General features: G+C 57.0%; 8 protein-coding genes across 8 annotated transcripts; 2 read left to right on the forward strand and 6 right to left on the reverse strand.

Annotated features, from left to right (window-relative positions):
- On the forward strand, positions 1–3,544 carry K452DRAFT_274283 (glycoside hydrolase family 31 protein). Its single transcript, XM_033539185.1, has 3 exons — positions 1–1,171; positions 1,218–1,522; positions 1,567–3,544. The coding sequence occupies exons 1-3, from the start codon at positions 52–54 to the stop codon at positions 3,100–3,102; spliced, it is 2,961 nt and encodes a 986-aa protein (XP_033395535.1). The 5' UTR covers positions 1–51; the 3' UTR covers positions 3,103–3,544.
- On the reverse strand, positions 3,456–4,502 carry K452DRAFT_360068 (uncharacterized protein; the record flags this gene model as incomplete). Its single annotated transcript, XM_033546320.1, has 1 exon — positions 3,456–4,502. The coding sequence occupies one exon, from the start codon at positions 4,500–4,502 to the stop codon at positions 3,456–3,458; it is 1,047 nt and encodes a 348-aa protein (XP_033395536.1).
- Positions 4,503–4,911: 409 nt separating this feature from the next.
- K452DRAFT_310206 (uncharacterized protein) lies at positions 4,912–6,402 on the reverse strand (the record flags this gene model as incomplete). Its single annotated transcript, XM_033543311.1, has 1 exon — positions 4,912–6,402. The coding sequence occupies one exon, from the start codon at positions 6,400–6,402 to the stop codon at positions 4,912–4,914; it is 1,491 nt and encodes a 496-aa protein (XP_033395537.1).
- Positions 6,403–6,609: 207 nt separating this feature from the next.
- On the reverse strand, positions 6,610–7,647 carry K452DRAFT_210419 (uncharacterized protein; the record flags this gene model as incomplete). The annotated part of the gene is made up of 1 exon (XM_033536164.1): positions 6,610–7,647. A coding segment is annotated over one exon (1,038 nt), but the record flags the coding sequence as incomplete, so codon positions are not given.
- Positions 7,648–7,997: 350 nt separating this feature from the next.
- On the forward strand, positions 7,998–9,359 carry K452DRAFT_289202 (uncharacterized protein). Its single transcript, XM_033540784.1, has 5 exons — positions 7,998–8,084; positions 8,145–8,199; positions 8,330–8,435; positions 8,487–8,789; positions 8,845–9,359. Exons 1-5 carry the CDS (start codon positions 8,074–8,076, stop codon positions 8,922–8,924), a joined length of 555 nt encoding a protein of 184 aa, XP_033395539.1. The 5' UTR covers positions 7,998–8,073; the 3' UTR covers positions 8,925–9,359.
- A 1,637-nt stretch (positions 9,360–10,996) lies between these two features.
- On the reverse strand, positions 10,997–12,144 carry K452DRAFT_56487 (uncharacterized protein). The gene has a single exon (XM_033546855.1). The coding sequence runs from the start codon at positions 11,810–11,812 to the stop codon at positions 11,234–11,236; it is 579 nt and encodes a 192-aa protein (XP_033395540.1). The 5' UTR covers positions 11,813–12,144; the 3' UTR covers positions 10,997–11,233.
- A 365-nt stretch (positions 12,145–12,509) lies between these two features.
- On the reverse strand, positions 12,510–13,675 carry K452DRAFT_310209 (uncharacterized protein; the record flags this gene model as incomplete). The annotated part of the gene is made up of 4 exons (XM_033543312.1): positions 12,510–12,860; positions 12,893–13,087; positions 13,142–13,580; positions 13,644–13,675. The coding sequence occupies 4 exons, from the start codon at positions 13,673–13,675 to the stop codon at positions 12,510–12,512; spliced, it is 1,017 nt and encodes a 338-aa protein (XP_033395541.1).
- A 1,653-nt stretch (positions 13,676–15,328) lies between these two features.
- On the reverse strand, positions 15,329–15,927 carry K452DRAFT_352168 (uncharacterized protein). The gene is made up of 2 exons (XM_033545762.1): positions 15,521–15,927; positions 15,329–15,475 (listed from the first exon to the last, which is right to left on the reverse strand). Exons 1-2 carry the CDS (start codon positions 15,778–15,780, stop codon positions 15,388–15,390), a joined length of 348 nt encoding a protein of 115 aa, XP_033395542.1. The 5' UTR covers positions 15,781–15,927; the 3' UTR covers positions 15,329–15,387.
- Between the last annotated feature and the right edge of the window lie 69 nt (positions 15,928–15,996).

Genomic DNA, 15,996 nt, shown 5'->3' on the forward strand with positions numbered 1-15,996 from the left:
TTTTTCTCTACACTGCGGCGGCTTCGTCTCTCTTTTCTTTGACCCGTCATCATGCTGCTCTTGCCATTGGCAGCTTCTTTCCTGACGCTGTCGGGCTTTGCGCAGGCACAGACGTCCACCGCCACGGCTACATACAAGCCACAGTTTACTGTTCCTGCCTCGGCCGACTATGGCGCCAATCTCATTCCAAACATCCTAGACCCGGAGGCCGTGGACGCGCAGACCGTCTGCCCCGGCTACACGGCGTCTGACGTCTCCCAGAATGACTACGGCTTCACCGCGCTGCTGACCCTGGCCGGCGAGGCCTGCAATGTCTACGGTAACGATATCGAGACGTTGAACCTGACTGTGGCGTACCAGAACGCGGACCGGCTGTCTATCAACATCAGCCCTGCTGTCATTGATGCTTCCAATTCCTCCTGGTATGTGCTGCCAGATGAGCTCATCCCCCGCCCTACTGCGGACGACGACGCGGCCTCGACCATAGCCAATAACGACTTCGACGTCTCCTGGGACAACGAGCCCAGCTTTGCGTTCACGGTGAAGCGTCGCTCGACCGGCGACGTGGTGTTCAGCACAGCGGGCAGCAAGCTCGTGTACGAGGACCAATTCATAGAGTTTGTGACAGCCATGCCAGAGAACTACAACGTGTACGGTCTGGGTGAGCATATTCACAACCTACGCCTAGGCAACAACTACACGGCGACGCTGTACGCGGCCGATGTCGGCGACCCCATCGACTACAACATCTATGGCTCGCACCCATTTTATCTGGACACGCGGTACTTTTCGAAAGACAACGCAACCGGCAATGTCACGCTGGTGACGGATACGGACGGGGCCGACGCTACCGCAGAGTACGAGTCTTACTCACATGGCGTGTTCTTGCGTAATGCTCACGGCCAAGAGGTTTTGTTGCGTGCAGAGAATATCACCTGGCGCACTCTGGGCGGCAGCATTGATTTGTTCTTCTTTGACGGCCCGACGCAGGTCGACGTCACGAAGCAATTCCAGTTCGGCGCCGTCGGGCTGCCGGCCATGCAGCAGTACTTTACGTTTGGGTATCACCAGTGTCGGTGGGGCTACGCGAACTGGTCGATGCTGGAGGAGTTGATAAACGACTTTGCGCGGTTCGAGATTCCGCTGGAGACGGTCTGGGTGGATATTGACTGTGAGTTGTGGGTACGCGTTTGTGAGCAGCGGCTGACGAAGTATAGACATGGACCAGTACCGTGACTGGACTACCGATGCCAACACTTTCCCCGTCCCAGAGGGCCAGGAGTTTATGAAGACGCTGCATGACAAGGGCTTGCATTTCGTCCCTATCGTTGACAGTGCGATATACATCCCTAACCCGGACAACGCGAGCGATGCGTATGCTACTTACACCAGGGGCCACGAGGCCGATGTCTTCCTCAAGAATCCCGATGGCAGCGAGTACATTGGGTCAGTCTGGCCTGGGTATACGGTGTTCCCAGACTGGCACGCAAACGAGTCCGTTTCGTGGTGGTCTGATGAGATGGTGAGTGGACAATAGCCATCGAGAGAACAATACTAACAAGACAGGTCCGCTGGCACGGCGAAATTCCATTCGACGGCATCTGGATCGATATGTCCGAGGTGTCGTCCTTCTGTGTAGGCTCTTGCGGCTCTGGAAACTTGTCGCTGAACCCAGTGCACCCGCCCTTCGCTCTGCCCGGTGAACCCGGCAACCTCGTTCTGGACTACCCAGAAGGCTTCAACCTCACCAATGCAACCGAGGCCGCAGCGGCCGCTTCGGCATCGTCCAGCCAAGCAGCAGCCGCCTCAAGCACCGCTGCCTCGACAACCCAGGCTTACCTCCACACGACGCCCACGCCCGGCCAGCGCAACGTCAACCACCCACCGTACGTCATCAACAACGTACAGGGCGACCTCGCCGTCCACGCCGTCTCGCCCAACGCGACGCACAACGACGGGGTGCAAGAATACGACGTGCACAACCTGTTCGGGCACCAGATCCTGAACGCGACATACCAAGGTCTACTAGACGTCTTCCCGGGCAAACGGCCCTTCATAATCGGGCGGTCGACCTTCGCCGGCTCAGGCAAATGGGCAGGTCACTGGGGCGGGGACAACGCGTCGAAATTCGCATACATGTACTTTTCGATCTCGCAAGCGCTGAGCTTCAGCCTCTTCGGCATCCCCATGTTTGGTGTCGACACGTGCGGCTTCAACGGGAACACGGACGAAGAGCTCTGTAGCCGCTGGATGCAGCTCAGCGCCTTCTTCCCCTTCTACCGGAACCACAACACGCTGTCGGCGCGGGCGCAGGAGCCGTACCGCTGGGCGTCGGTGGCCGAGGCAACCAAAACAGCCATGGCTGTCCGCTACGCCCTCTTACCCTACCTTTACACGCTCTTCCACGCCGCGCACACGACGGGCTCCACCGTCATGCGCGCCCTGGCGTGGGAATTCCCGTCCGAGCCCGCCCTCGCGGCCCTGGAGACGCAGTTCCTGCTCGGCCCGTCCGTCCTCGTCGCCCCCGTCCTCGCGCCCAACGCCTCATCCGTCGACGCCGTCTTCCCTGGCCTGAGCTCTGGCACCCGCTGGTTCGACTGGTACACGCACGCCGAAGTCGCCGCCGAGCCAGGGAAGAACACGACGCTCGCCGCCCCGCTCGGCCACATCCCCGTCTTCGTGCGCGGGGGCTCCGTACTCCCTCTGCAGGCGCCGGCGCTGACGACGCGAGACGCGCGCAAGTCCGCGTGGGACGTGCTGATCGCGCTGGACAACAGCGGCGCGGCGACCGGGTCGCTGTACCTGGACGACGGGGAGAGCGTCTCGCCCTCCGAGACGCTGGACGTGGCGTTTGCGGTCAGTGGGGGCAGGCTGAGTGTCAGTGTCACGGACGGCGGGTTCAGGGACGGCAACGCGCTGGGCGATGTGCTGGTGTTGGGGCTGGAGGGGAGGCCGGCCGGCGGCGTGTTTGTCCAGGGTAAGGAAGTAGAGGACGCGAAGGTCGTGTGGGATGAGGGTGCTGGGGCTTTGAGGGTGGGGGGCGTGGGCGAGGTGCTTGGGAGTGAGGCTTGGATGGGGGGCTGGGTGCTGGAGTGGAGGTAGGGAAGGGGAGGTTGCTTTCGTTTTTTATTGGGTTGTTGGTTTGTTTTGACGTTTTTACGCCTTCACGCTTTATGTTTGCACGTTTGCACCGCCCACTCCATCTTACCGCTGATGGATGGGATAATTCACCTACCTACACGTCACGTCACGGTTTTCCTTCTCTTTCTATTTGCAATCCAGCTTCTCGGACTACAATCACCATCCTATCCCATCTACGCACTCCTGTATATACACATACACACCACACCGCGCATTCACGACTCTCCGTCCTCTATAATGAAATCTCAACCTTAAATCTCACTCTAAAATCTCAACTTAAAACCAAACCACTCCTCCTCTCCTCCCCTTACCCATCACCCCTCCACCAGCCCCAAAAAACACACCCACACCCCCTTATCCCTCTTCCCCTCCTCAAACAACCTTACGCACCGTCCCCCACCCCAGCTAAAAGTTTCCTTCCCCTGCAGGCCCCGCGCCAACGCCCCCTCCCCGCCCTCGCTCGCTGCGTCTGCCGTTGCGGATGCGACTACTGTTGCGAGCAGTGAGGCACGCGCGTGTGAGTGTGTAGAGGCAGAGAGGTGCGAGACGCGGTGCTGCGTCCCTGGGAGGTGCGTGGTTGGGGTGGGGGTGCTGCTGGTGGGGTTGGGGTTGGGGGGAGGGGAAGGGGAGAAGATGACGAAGGTCGCGTGCTGGGAGAGGAGAGTCGTGAGGTGCGTGCTGATGGTGGTGGTGTGGTGGGGTGTTTCCTCCGCTACCACCACCACTTCCTCAGCGTCCTCCTCCTCCGCCGCTTCCGCCTCTGCTTCCGCCTCAGCAAACCCCGCCCAATCGAACGCCTCTTCTTCCACCCCCTCATCCAACCTCTCTATAACCCCACACCCATCCCCAAACACAGCACCATAATCCCACACCCCACACAACCGCCACGCCTCCCTCCCCCCATCATCATCACCATCACCACGCACATCCACAACCCCCCACACCCCCCTGACCAACACGCCCGTCTTCCCCTCGCCTCGATACTCCAGCAGCACCTCCCCCTCGCCAGCGCTAGCGCCAAAATTCGCGAACACGGCTGCGCCGACGCACAGCGCTGTCGGGCCGGGCGAGAAGGTCGCGCTGTGCAGGCGTACTGCGTGGCCCGGGAGGTGCGCGTCTGTGAGGGCGAGAGTGGGGAGGGGGAGCGGGGCTGGGGGGTTGGAGGGGTTTGTGAGGGGTAGGAGGGTGCTGAGGCGGGGGGAGCGGAGGAGGGCGTGCGTGGGGGGCGTTAGGGTGGTGGTGGGGGTGTGGAAATCGCGTGGTGGGGTAGAGGGGATGGAGGGGTGATGTGTAGATGTTTGCTGCGTTGACGGCGCTTGCGGCTGGATGGCGGTATTGGGGAGGCTGAAAATCGATGTCATGTTTGGATATTTGCAGGAGTTGTGGAAGATGTCTGACTGTTTTTGTATTTGAAAAGGTGATTGGAAGTTGATTGTCGCAGGAGTGCTGTAGAGATGGAAGACTACGTTGCTGCATATATAAAATAATATCACAATGGGCGTATGCGGCATTGTTTCGAAGTGCGGGTGCTTTGTGTGCGCGAGAACAATGCCCGCGCCGTTGGCAGAGACATTGTAGTCTAAGACGCCATATAGTCAATGCTGGCTTTGTTCTGAAGCTGCGTCTCGTGGAGTGAGTGACTACAGGGCTGGTGCTTTGACTTCCGCCAGTTTAGTACAGTATTTTGCGTTGATTGAGAAACTGGACCTGGCTGGATGTCAGGCTATGAAGATGAAGTGTTCATGTCATTACCGTCGCCTCTATATGCAGCTACTTCTTCAGAGGGGTCTTCAAGCATCCGCACATATGCACCCAGACTTTTCCCTTGCATTCCGTCTCAAATCCATCCTCTGCCTTCATGGACTGGAAAACCCACTGGATGCTTTTGACATCTTCTCCTTCGCTCTCGACTTTTAGAACATCCTTGTCCTTGATCATGGTGGGCTTATCCATGGCCACATACTTCTCGTTAATGCCTGAAGCTATGTGACCTATGAGCAAATCCTTGTTGTAGACATGTCGCAACTCCTTTGGAAATCTTTCGCCATTGCGGGAATGCCAAACCACTTGGCTCCACTCATCTGTCGGGAGTGCGCCAAGCCAGAGGTAGTGAGCATCCAGGCTCTCGACCCATTTGTTTGGAAGGGCGACTTGCAGGATTGACACTTGAGTAATGTCGGACTTATGCTTTGCCCACTGTGCATATCTGTCGGCTGTTTCGTGCTGCGGCGAGAAGTATGATCTTCCTCGGTGAGAAAAATCCCCTGGAGAAGACTCGAGTGCGGTAATTTTAGCCGTCTGGGTGGAGAAATCGTAGAAAGCCTTGTGGCGCCTGTGAGCGCCTCCACGCCATAGCATGGTGTGTCCTTCCATCCTGGCTGGCGCATCATGCTTCAGAGTACCGGTTTCCAACTTGCTGTCATCCGCACTCATCTTGCTAGGAGTTGCAGGTTCAATGCCCTGTTTTCCTTGCTCTTTCTTCTGCTCGTCATCTGGCTTTTTGCTATAAGTATCACCGTGAGCAGAGGCTTCTGACAGTGACCCAGCATGCTTGCGACCATGAGGCTTGTCTTGCGAGGGAGCTTCAGAGATGCTGCCAGCATGCTTCCGTGTCTTCCGTCTTGCTGCTTCTCGTTGTAACCTTGCGCTCTCTAGGCGTAATTCCTCCTCTAGTTGTAGCAAAGAAGCCCATGTATCCTCTATGCTCTCCCGGACCCAAAACTTACACGACGCAGTGGATCTCAAATCCGAGTAAGTTGGCATCATAATAGCGTCATGCAGCTTTTCGTTGACCCCAACCTGTGACAGGCATATGTCCCAGTCATCAGAGGTTGTGAGTGCATCTTCGATATCGTAGTCGTCTAGACGAGCCCTAGGATATTCGATGAAGTGGCGGAAATCGACTTCATCGTCAGCGAGGCTCTCGCTAGGCTGAGACAGAAACTTCTGCCACATAATGCCAGCTACCTCTTCGGTAAAACCTAGAAAAACGTAGGTTTCCTTGCTATAAAGGAACTCGGGGATGTCGATGAAGTCAGCTTCTTTATTAGTAGCTGTCGCGGCGAAAGACTCTGAAGTCACACTTGTCGACGACAACGATCTGGATGAGCTAGATGCTGGAGGCGATAGGCAGGCAACTGAGACTTTCCGCTTGTTGTTTACTGGCGCTGACAGGAGTCCTAAGCCTTCTAGTGGGGCGGCGACGTCGTTGCCTATCGTTGGAGTAAGGCTCAGGCTTATGGCTCTTGGTGTCGCAGCCATTCTGTCGGACCTTGGGTGAGGTTTGGGGTTGTGAAGAAGAAAAGGTTTGGTCTGCAGCGACTTTTTTTTTTTTTTATTTCAGAAGACCGGAAAGTGGGTGAGGTTGGAGTTGTAAAGAGGAAGAAAAGATTGAGCCGCGGTGACTCTTTATATGGGCGGTGTAAGTCTTTTGACTAGCAAGTCACGCGGTGAGTCACGCCGAACATCTCACCTCTTTTCTTCAACCTCTTTGACAAAGCCCACAATGGCGTCCCGTCCAGACTGTTTCGTCGTCGTATCCATATGCAACGCACCGGGCACGTCCCGGCGTCTCACATCGAGCTGCAGCTCTTGACAAAGGTGCTGCAAATGGTCCGCTTGGCCCATCGGGACGACTTCGTCTTCGGCCGCCTGCATGATCATAATCGGGAAGCGCTTTCCGCCGTCCTTTGTCGCGATGCTCTTCAGTGCGGCGTCATTGTCCCAGTGGTTCCGGAGAAAGGGCCATAGGTAGCGATATGGCAGCCACTTTTGCGGATACAAAGAGAGAAGCATTTCTTTGATGCTGATGAAAGGTGTCTCAAGGATGACGCCGCTGATGGCCCTGTTAGTCTTGGAAAGAATCGATTGCTGTGCCAGTTCGAGATGATGCGCTGCGAGGTTAGCTGCGACGCCTGCTCCAAGGCTCTGGCCCCAAAGGATCATCCGGGTGTCCGGATGGTTGTGATATGTTTCTTCTACCCATGCCAATGCAGCTCGGGCGTCCAGTTGAATGCCTTTCTCTGACGCCTTGCCTTTCGACGTCCAGAACCCACGGTAGGACAGGGCAACGATGGTGTATTCCGGAGCGTCTGCACCCGCACCGCGAGCAAGCGTCCTCAACACACCAGACAAAGCGGGCAACCGCGGTGGGAGAGATGCTCCATTACCCTGGAAGTACACGAGAACAACATGTCTTCGGTTTTGATTTACGTCATCTCCATGAGGTGTGCCTTGCGGGATTCGGCCGACACAAAGGGAGATCCTGGTCCCATCCAGTGAGCGGATTCTTTTCTCTTCCCATTCCACGGGCTTGCACTCTTTTGCATACTCGTCAATCTTTTCCGAGCGTGCAAATGGAGGCAGATAGGGAAGATAGATGAGCTTTTCTTGGAACACGATGGTCATGAGGATTTTGTAGGACCACAGACCCACGAAGCACATGAGGAACATGGTTGGCGGTATGAGCACGGTAGGCAGGGCGTCGGTGAAGAAGGTACGCCGAGCATGGTTTTGATGATATCTGGGTGGTCTTGGAAGAGGCGTAGTGAGCAGACCGCGGCGGTGAGGACCACGATGGCGACGAAAAGAAAACACAGGAACGCGCGTCAGGAGAGAGGCGCGATTGGAGGAAAGAGATGTGAAGAGTCGTATTGACATTGCAGCAATGAAAAAAGCATGAGGCGGGAGGGTTGCCGAATTGGACATGGGGCTTCGCGGCAGCAAGAAATTCCGGGGCCCCTGGACCCAGATTGACGCCATCAACTGCACTTGCCTGACTCGTGAGATCACAGTCGAGAGAAAGCTTGCAGTATTTCAGCCCGGCGTCTCCTTTCCACTGCATACTCGGCCTCACTACTGTGCTTTTGCCTCTCAATTCCCAATACCATACCCTCACCCCCTCGCAAAAACCCCCTCAAATCCTACATCACAATGCTCGGCTGGTAAGCTCGCCGCGACCTCTTATCTCACCGAATCTGGCACTGACCGGCGATAAACAACAGGTACCGTCTTCAGCTGGCGCGCCGCCCGCTCCTCACCCAGAGCGTCACCACTGCCGTATGAGTTGCCCTTCCTTGCCAATGGCCATATTCCACCCATTGCCTCTCAATTTCGCACCCACACACATACCCACAAAAGAAACGAGGCGGTGGCAGTAAGCAGGGAACACCAGCTGACCGCTTGTCAGATCCTGTTTGCGACCGGCGATGTCATGGCCCAGCAGGGTGTCGAGGGCCGCGGCCTGAAGAAGCACGAGTGGGCGCGCACCGGGCGCATGGCCCTGTACGGTGGTGGTATGTTCAGACTCGTCTCAACCTAAGACATTACTAGTCTGACTTTCTTAGCCATCTTCGGTCCTGCCGCGACGACCTGGTTCAAGGCCCTGCAGCGCATCCAGCTGGGCAGCACCAACGCGACCATTGTGGCGCGCGTCGCCGCCGACCAGCTGCTCTTCGCCCCGACCAACATGTGCCTGTTCCTGTCGACCATGGCGGTGCTCGAGGGCACGTCGCCGCAGAAGAAGCTCGAGAGCACCTACATGCCCGCGCTGCAGAAGAACTGGATGGTGTGGCCGTTTGTGCAGATTGGCAACTTCAAGTTCGTGCCGCTCGAGCACCGCGTCTTGGTCGTCAACGTCATCTCTCTGGGTGAGTTATTGTGAGTATGAGATTGGTTGTGCGGATTACTGACACACGCTCGCAGGCTGGAACTGCTACCTCAGCTTCCTGAACAGCCAGGGCAGCGCCGCCGGCCAGGCCGGTCCCCCCGCTGCGGAGAAATGAGCGCGTCGACAGCGCACGCCTCCGCGCACTCATGACCACAGCATTTGAACGACAAACGTGACCACGAGAGTGCAAAAAGGGACCATCAAGGACGTTTCGATTTCGATTTTGCAAAAAGGCCAGTCGGACCCGGCTCCGCTGCCCAATGAACGTTGGGAAAAGGTTAATGCTCGGCCGCCAGGACAGCGGCGCGCACGCTCGCTTGGAGTAAGGCTGGTTCAGGGTCTACGATGCCTTTTCCGGCGAGCACCGCGCTGGCGCTACGAGAGGGAGGTTTTGGAGGGAGATTTCTTCACTGTTGCATTTGAGCGGCGGACGGACAGTACCGTCGTTGCGGGTATGCATTATAGAACAGCGATACGTTAGACATTGCTAGAAGAGCTGAGAATCATAGACGTAGGGGGAAATGTGTTATTGCTTTGATGGTGTGGAATAAAGTGTAGACGCTTCGTTGATAACGCGCGCGAGTGCCCTCTTCTTATATATCATGAGCACAGGAGCACGCAGCGAGAGCTAAATAAGCAGCTTGTTGACAAGTCAAGAGCAAAGACGTCACGTACTCATTTTCGAAATCTGACTACAGATAACTCACTAATGGAATAGTTATAGCTAAACAATCAACAGATGAACTTTTCCCCCTCTCTACTCTTCCTCCACAGACACCAGCCGAGCTTGAAAAGCATGCTACCTATGTATACCATCCTAGCCCTACTGGCAACGGCCGCACTCGCAATCGCACCCTAAGGTGGACACCATACATACACGCTGCGCTGGCCGTGCAGCAGCAGCCAGCATCAGGAAGTGGAGCCCCCGGTCCCCATGGACCCCACTCCCCTCGGCGCTGCCGTGCCGCTCGCAAGCTCGCGCACCAACCACGCCCGCCGGCTCCACCCCGTTCGTCGCTCGTCTCCACTTCGTGCGCCGTAGTGCGCTCCACCTTGCCTCCAGCGTTCGTTTCACGCCTGCTCCGCTCCGCTCTGCTGTGCTCGCCCCTGCTTGAAAGGGGAGCGGAGTAGCGGACTCGGCGCCGTGGAGGGGGGTGGAGTGGAGTGGAGCGGGGAGGGAGAGGAGAGGAGAGGGGAAGGGAGGGTCGCCCACCACGCACTCACGCAGCCATACACTCCTCCCCTCCCAGTCAACGCACTTACACCCTCCCAGCCAGCGGTAGCCACGGCACAGGCACAGACAGGCACACAACCGCGCGCGACAAACGCCAGCGACAACAACAGACAGATGAGCGTGTACGTACGCCGTCCGTATGCAGAAATGCAGATCTGCAGACCTGCGCGCGTGCTCCCGTCCAACCAACCAAGCAGCCGCTTACCCCAACCCAACCCAACCTACCCCAGCCCGCGGCCGCGGTCGCCCAACCGCGCGCCCGCTCGCTCGCTTTGGCTCCTTGAGGTAGGGCTGGCATGGCTGGCATGGCAAGGCAGACATGGCAGGACGTCCCAGGACGGGTGTGTGCGTGTGCGCGTGCGCGTCAGCACGAGGTGCGGATGATGGTGGCGAGTGTGGGGGCCGGGGCAAGGGCGGGGGCGGAAGCGGGGGCGGGGGCCAGAGTAGCTATCTTGCTTACGACAGTGAAGGAAACTGGAAGTGGGAAAGAGCGAGAGATGAAAGAGGAGGAAAGGATACCTAGGTACTTACCCATCCATTTAATATGTGTGTTTGACGGGTATCAGATATATCGTGACGACAAAAGAAAGATTGGAGAGAAGAGGGAAAAGTACGAACAAGAAGCAAAGGACCCGTACCCCGTGTCTTCCACCTCTTCCCCTCCTTTTTCTATCTCTCGAAAAGCTCTTAAGACCTATTTCAACTCAGCAGACTAGAAAGAAAGACGAAAAACGTAAAAAGATAATCCCGTAGCTCAGCTCAGCTCGGTACATACATACATACATACATAGATAAACAGATAGGTATCAATATCTATATCCAGCCAAACCCATCCAACCCATCAACATCAACATCAACGACAACCCCCCCTAATCAGCCAGCCAGATATCGGTATCTCAGAGCGCAATCAATCCAAAGCAAATCAAACCAAGTCAATCAAGTCAATCAATCAATCAATCAATCAGAGTCAGAGCATTGGTCCCTTCCATGGTATATCCAGCAATAACAGACAGCTCTTTCTTTGCCCTCGCTCTCCCTTCCCTCCCCTCCCTCCCTCCCATGCATGCATACATACAACCAACCAGAATTCTACCTCTCCGCCCACCCCAGCCAGCAGCAAGCAGCCAGCAGCCAGCCAGCATCAACCAGAAACGGCAGCGGCGGCGGCGGCAGAACGCACAATACCGCACCTAACAGGTAGGTAGGTACGCAGGCAAGTAGCGCAGCACCAGCACCAGAGCAGCAAGCTCAACAAAACCCAAAAAGCAAAAAAAGCGAAGCAAAAAAAGCAAAAAGAAGAAGCACACAAACGAAAAAGGTATAAAAAAAGCAAGCAGCCAAGCAAGCGGCCACAAAAAAACAAACCACCACACAAACGTAACAGTCAAAATCCAGAAGTAAAAAAGAAGAAAAATCAAAAAATCAAATCCGACGTCGACGTCGACGGTAGGTAGGTAAGCAGGGTTGGTCCTTCCTTCCCTTCTCACCCCAACCCCGACCTCGACCACGACCCGGCGGCCCGGCCTAGCCCAGCTCCCGAAAACAAGAGATGAGACGGGAGACGCCCGCGGCCCATGAACACGCTCGCTTGCTTGCTTGCGCGTATATACCTTATACGCGCGTTTGGGGCGCTGGCGCTGGCGCGCGGATAGATGGATCTGCATGCCTGCGTGCCAGCGATGTGCGTGTGCGTGCCAGATGCGCTGCCACTCTCGCTCCCGTCCGCGCTCATGCTCACGCTCACTCTCAATGACCATCCGTCCGTCCATCGTCCAGGAAGCGGGCGAAGCGAGGCGAGGCGAGGCGGCGCGTCGCTTGTTGCCGAGCGTGCGGATGTACCAATGCCAATGCCAGTGCCAATGCCAATTTCCTTCGTTTGTTTGTGCCTTCCGTAAGACCGTAGAAGCGCAATTAAACCAGAAGCCGGCGGCAGCCAAGCGGCTCGACAAGCAAGCGAGGTGAGCTGCGTGCGTGTAGCAACAACCTGTCTGTCTGTCTGTCTGTCGGACTTTCAATCCCGTCCCGGTGCCTCCTCCTCCACGATCGCATATCGATGCCGATTGGATCGATAAATGGAACGGGTAGAGTACAAGGCGAGTCCCGCGTGCCGTGCCGTGCCATGCCCTGGCGTGCCGTACCGTGCCGTCCGGCGCAAAATAGGGTAACCGTACCACCAGTACCGCCCCTCCCAGCTCCGCAAAACGCCGTCCCGTCGCCGCTGCGCATTCCCATAATTCGCCCTGATATCGACCCGCGCAAAAAACAAACAATCAAAATCTCACAAAGCCAGTAGAAAAGAAAAAGGGTTTGTATAAAAGGGAAAGAAAAGAAAAAAAAAAAAAAAAAATCCACACGCGCTTTGCATATCAACATGCTTCTTCATGCCTGCCATCGAATATAACGCACGGTATTTTTCCAGAAGAAAACTGAGAAATGGGCGGCGAGACTGGCACACGCGGGCGGCGACTAGTCGATGGTCATCCTGGTATGGCCCGGGCCCGCAATGGCCGGCATTTCGGTCGTGTACTTGCCCTCGTCAATGTCCGGGACCTTGCGACGGGCAATATGCGGCTTGAGGCCCTTGTTGAAGTTGTGCGTGCACTGGCAGGCGACAATGATGGTTACGAGCAGCAGCAAGATGGTGATGACGGCGAAGGTCGTGAGCGAGCGTCGCGCGGGCTTGTAGTCGTTGACGCGAGTCGGGTCAGAGCCGTACATACGGATCAGCTTGAACAGGAAGTACGCGAGCGCGGCGAAATAGATGATCTGCCGGCCAATGTCAGCTTGGGGCTCTTCGGAAATTGCACCTCGGGTTGCCTATTTTTAGCCTCCCGCAATGGGACACGTACGATAATGGCCACCATGCCGATAACGCTTTCTTTGCGCGTCCAGTAGGCTGCCAGGACGAGGAGCAGGATGGTGATGGGCACCGCGGCGATCGTCAGGTAGAATTCGGCGTCGTTGGTGTTGTTGACGACGACGAGGAACTGGACGGTGAAACCAAGGAAGAAGAAGAAATCAAACTTCAACAGGGCGATGTAGATCTAGACCGTTGTGTTAGTTATTGCGGTATAGTGAATGCGCGTCGGGCGCCCTACCTGATACGTCAGATATCTCCGCTTCAGCCGCAGGTCGGCGCTGATGTGCTTGTAGATGGTCCATGCAAACTCATCGTACAGCTTCCAGGCCTCAAAGGACATGAGCAGGGTTCCAAAGGCCATCAGACAAGGCTCCACGATCAGGAATGGCTTCGTGTCGCGCATAAACGACGGGTCGATGAGGCGCGTCTCCTTGAGGGCGCCGACTGCTTCCTTGATCTGGTCCATCTGGATGGCGGCGTAGACGAGAATGCCGACATTGTATATGCAGAGACCGATGACTTGAATCGTGTTCTTGAGGCGCAGGCCGTCGTAGACGAGGACCATCTGGTAGAGGTAGCCGAACATGAAGACGGCGAGGTAGGTGGGGATGGTGCGCGACTGGGGCAAGACCTCGGCGCCCGGCTCGAGGGACGTCTGGAACTTGGCGAAAATGTATCTACGGCGCAAAAGTCAGTCGGGGCAGGGCGTCGCGGCGGCCGGCCGTGGGGGCACGACATACGCTTCCAAGGCCAGGGCGACAATAGCCTGCATCGAGGCCGTGAGCAAAAAGGCCCAGGTCCAGGTGCTGTTGGGCTTGTATATCTTGCTGGGAGACGTCTTCATGGCGGGCGTGGTGGAGAGGCCTTCGCGTTCGCGATAGCCTCCTGGGATGGTGTCGAGAGTCGGAGGCTGGTAGAGCCGATCTATGGACTGGCCTCCGAGGAGGGATGCGCGAGACTCGTGGTGGATAATTTTGGCGGTGTTCTGCCGCCGTGCGCGGCGGCCCGTGGAGGAAAAGAGGGTTGGGTCGGGAATGCGACGGCAGGGAGGGAGGGGGGGCGAAGGGAAGCTGCGGGCGTCCAGTAGCGGGTGGCTTCTGCTGCGACACAAGGGCTTCTACGAGCTAAGGGTCGCGGATCACGCGGGTCTCGGGGGGAGGATCTCGTGGGTTCCAGCTTTTCGTCCTCAGGTCCAACGAGTGTTTCGCTCGCTGCAAGGGATCGCGACGTGAGACGAGCGAGGCCGGTGAGCGAAAGCGGTGAAGCTTTGTAAGTAGGTAGGCGCGGCGGCGCGGCTAACGCGAGGGCTGTGGGCTTGGGGTAACGATCGTCTGGCCAGCGGATAGAGGGGGGAGTGAGGGAGGCTGAGCGCTGTTGTCGATGGTGTCGTTCGGATTAGTTAATTTGGGGTGTGCTCTCGACGAGGTTTAAGGGTCGCGGCGGCCCAGCCGTTTGGGCTGAGTGGAGAAGCTTGGCACCAGGCGGGATGCCTGGGCAGTGGGCACCAGAAGAGGCTGTGTGCATTGCCTTGATGTCACATCCATAACCTTCTCTTGCGCAGTCGCCCGCAGTCGCACGCACTGCGCCAGCCTGCCGCTCCCCCGCGACCCCTACCGGCCCCTAATGCGGACTGCTCGACAGAAGACCCCTACCCTCACCCACTGTCCATCGCTCTACGGATCGGCCCGAAGCCATAAGGTCATAGTCAATACTCAATATCAAATACTATTAACTAGATGCCATCATGTCCATCATGTTCATCGTGATTCGGCCAAGCCTTTGCCATGAAGCACCGTCGGCCGCCGTCACGTTTGGACGACGAGACGGCACTTGCCGCCGATCATGCACAAGGCTGCCTCACCGTCTAAAAAAAGCCCTGTCCAAACCACGCAATGCTCCCATTGTACTCACTATGCAGGCAACAGCTCTGCCCTGCACCGCCTGCCCAGCTTCCATGGTTGTCATATCAGTCCCTGGACGTCACTCAGGGCGCGACACCAGTTGCATCGCCACGCCTGTGGCTGCCGGGCTGTGTTTTGAGTTTGCGACTAAATGAAACACCTGCTGCGCAAAAGCAGAATCCCGCAGATCCCGCTTTCTCCGCCGGGTCTACGTGTGCTTTCTTCGGTGACGCCGACGACGCCCGCACCCACCGCATCCACCTTTTGGTCTTCGTGATTTTTGCCGCTGCTCCGAGTGGCCGGCTCAGCCGATTACTCATGGTGGTCGAGTCGACTCGGTAGCGCGGCTCAAATACCTTTCAGGAAGTTCGGATGTCCCATCTTCCCGTCATTGCTGGACGTCAGTGGGTTCGCTGCCGAGTTGGGTACCGTAGCCCCCGAACTTAAGAGCCTCTTTCACGAGGTGCGTCGTCAGCATCAAGGGCGATTCTCCTATCTTTGCATCTCGGTCTACAACAATAGAAACTCCTTTTTATATCGTCTTACGACAGAATCTACATCCCCACACTGACGCACTCAATGCCTACTCCTCCGTATCGGCCGCAAACTTTTTTAGATCCGCGATATCAACCTGCCTCAACGCCGCCTCGTTCGTAGCATTCAAAAAGACCCTACGTCCATCAGCAGCCATTGGCAGAGTAAATCCGTTCGCTCACCTTGGCACCACGGGGTCCTGGTCTCCCTTCCTCGCAAGCATAGCTTCCTTCCACCGACTAACGCACAAACACCACCTACACCCACCCGTCAGCCCTACCTCACGCAGATTATTCCCACGCTTGGCCGAGAAGTCGAGAAACTCCTCCGTGACCTCGGCAGCCACGCTGTGGTTTCCGGAATCCTCGGGCGGGACCTCGCATTTGCCGTTGCGAAGGAAGCCCGTCATCGGCTTCGTCGAGTGCACCTTGAGCGGTTTCATGAAGACTGGCCCCGCTGCGTTAGTACGTGCATCATGCCACCATGCCGCCGACTTCCGCCCCGGAACCTGCGTGTCTCGGAGCGGGGCGGGGCGCGGAGATGGGTCCTGCACGCACCATTTAGACTGGCCATGGTGAGCCGTGCCATGCGCTAGCAATTGGAATGGTAAGTGCGATTCGGTACTGGTGATAGGTATGTAGAGAGGAATGGGATTGAT

This window comes from Aplosporella prunicola, assembly GCF_010093885.1.
Source record: "Aplosporella prunicola CBS 121167 unplaced genomic scaffold K452scaffold_18, whole genome shotgun sequence".
In the NCBI taxonomy this organism is placed as follows: Eukaryota; Fungi; Ascomycota; class Dothideomycetes; order Botryosphaeriales; family Aplosporellaceae; genus Aplosporella; species Aplosporella prunicola.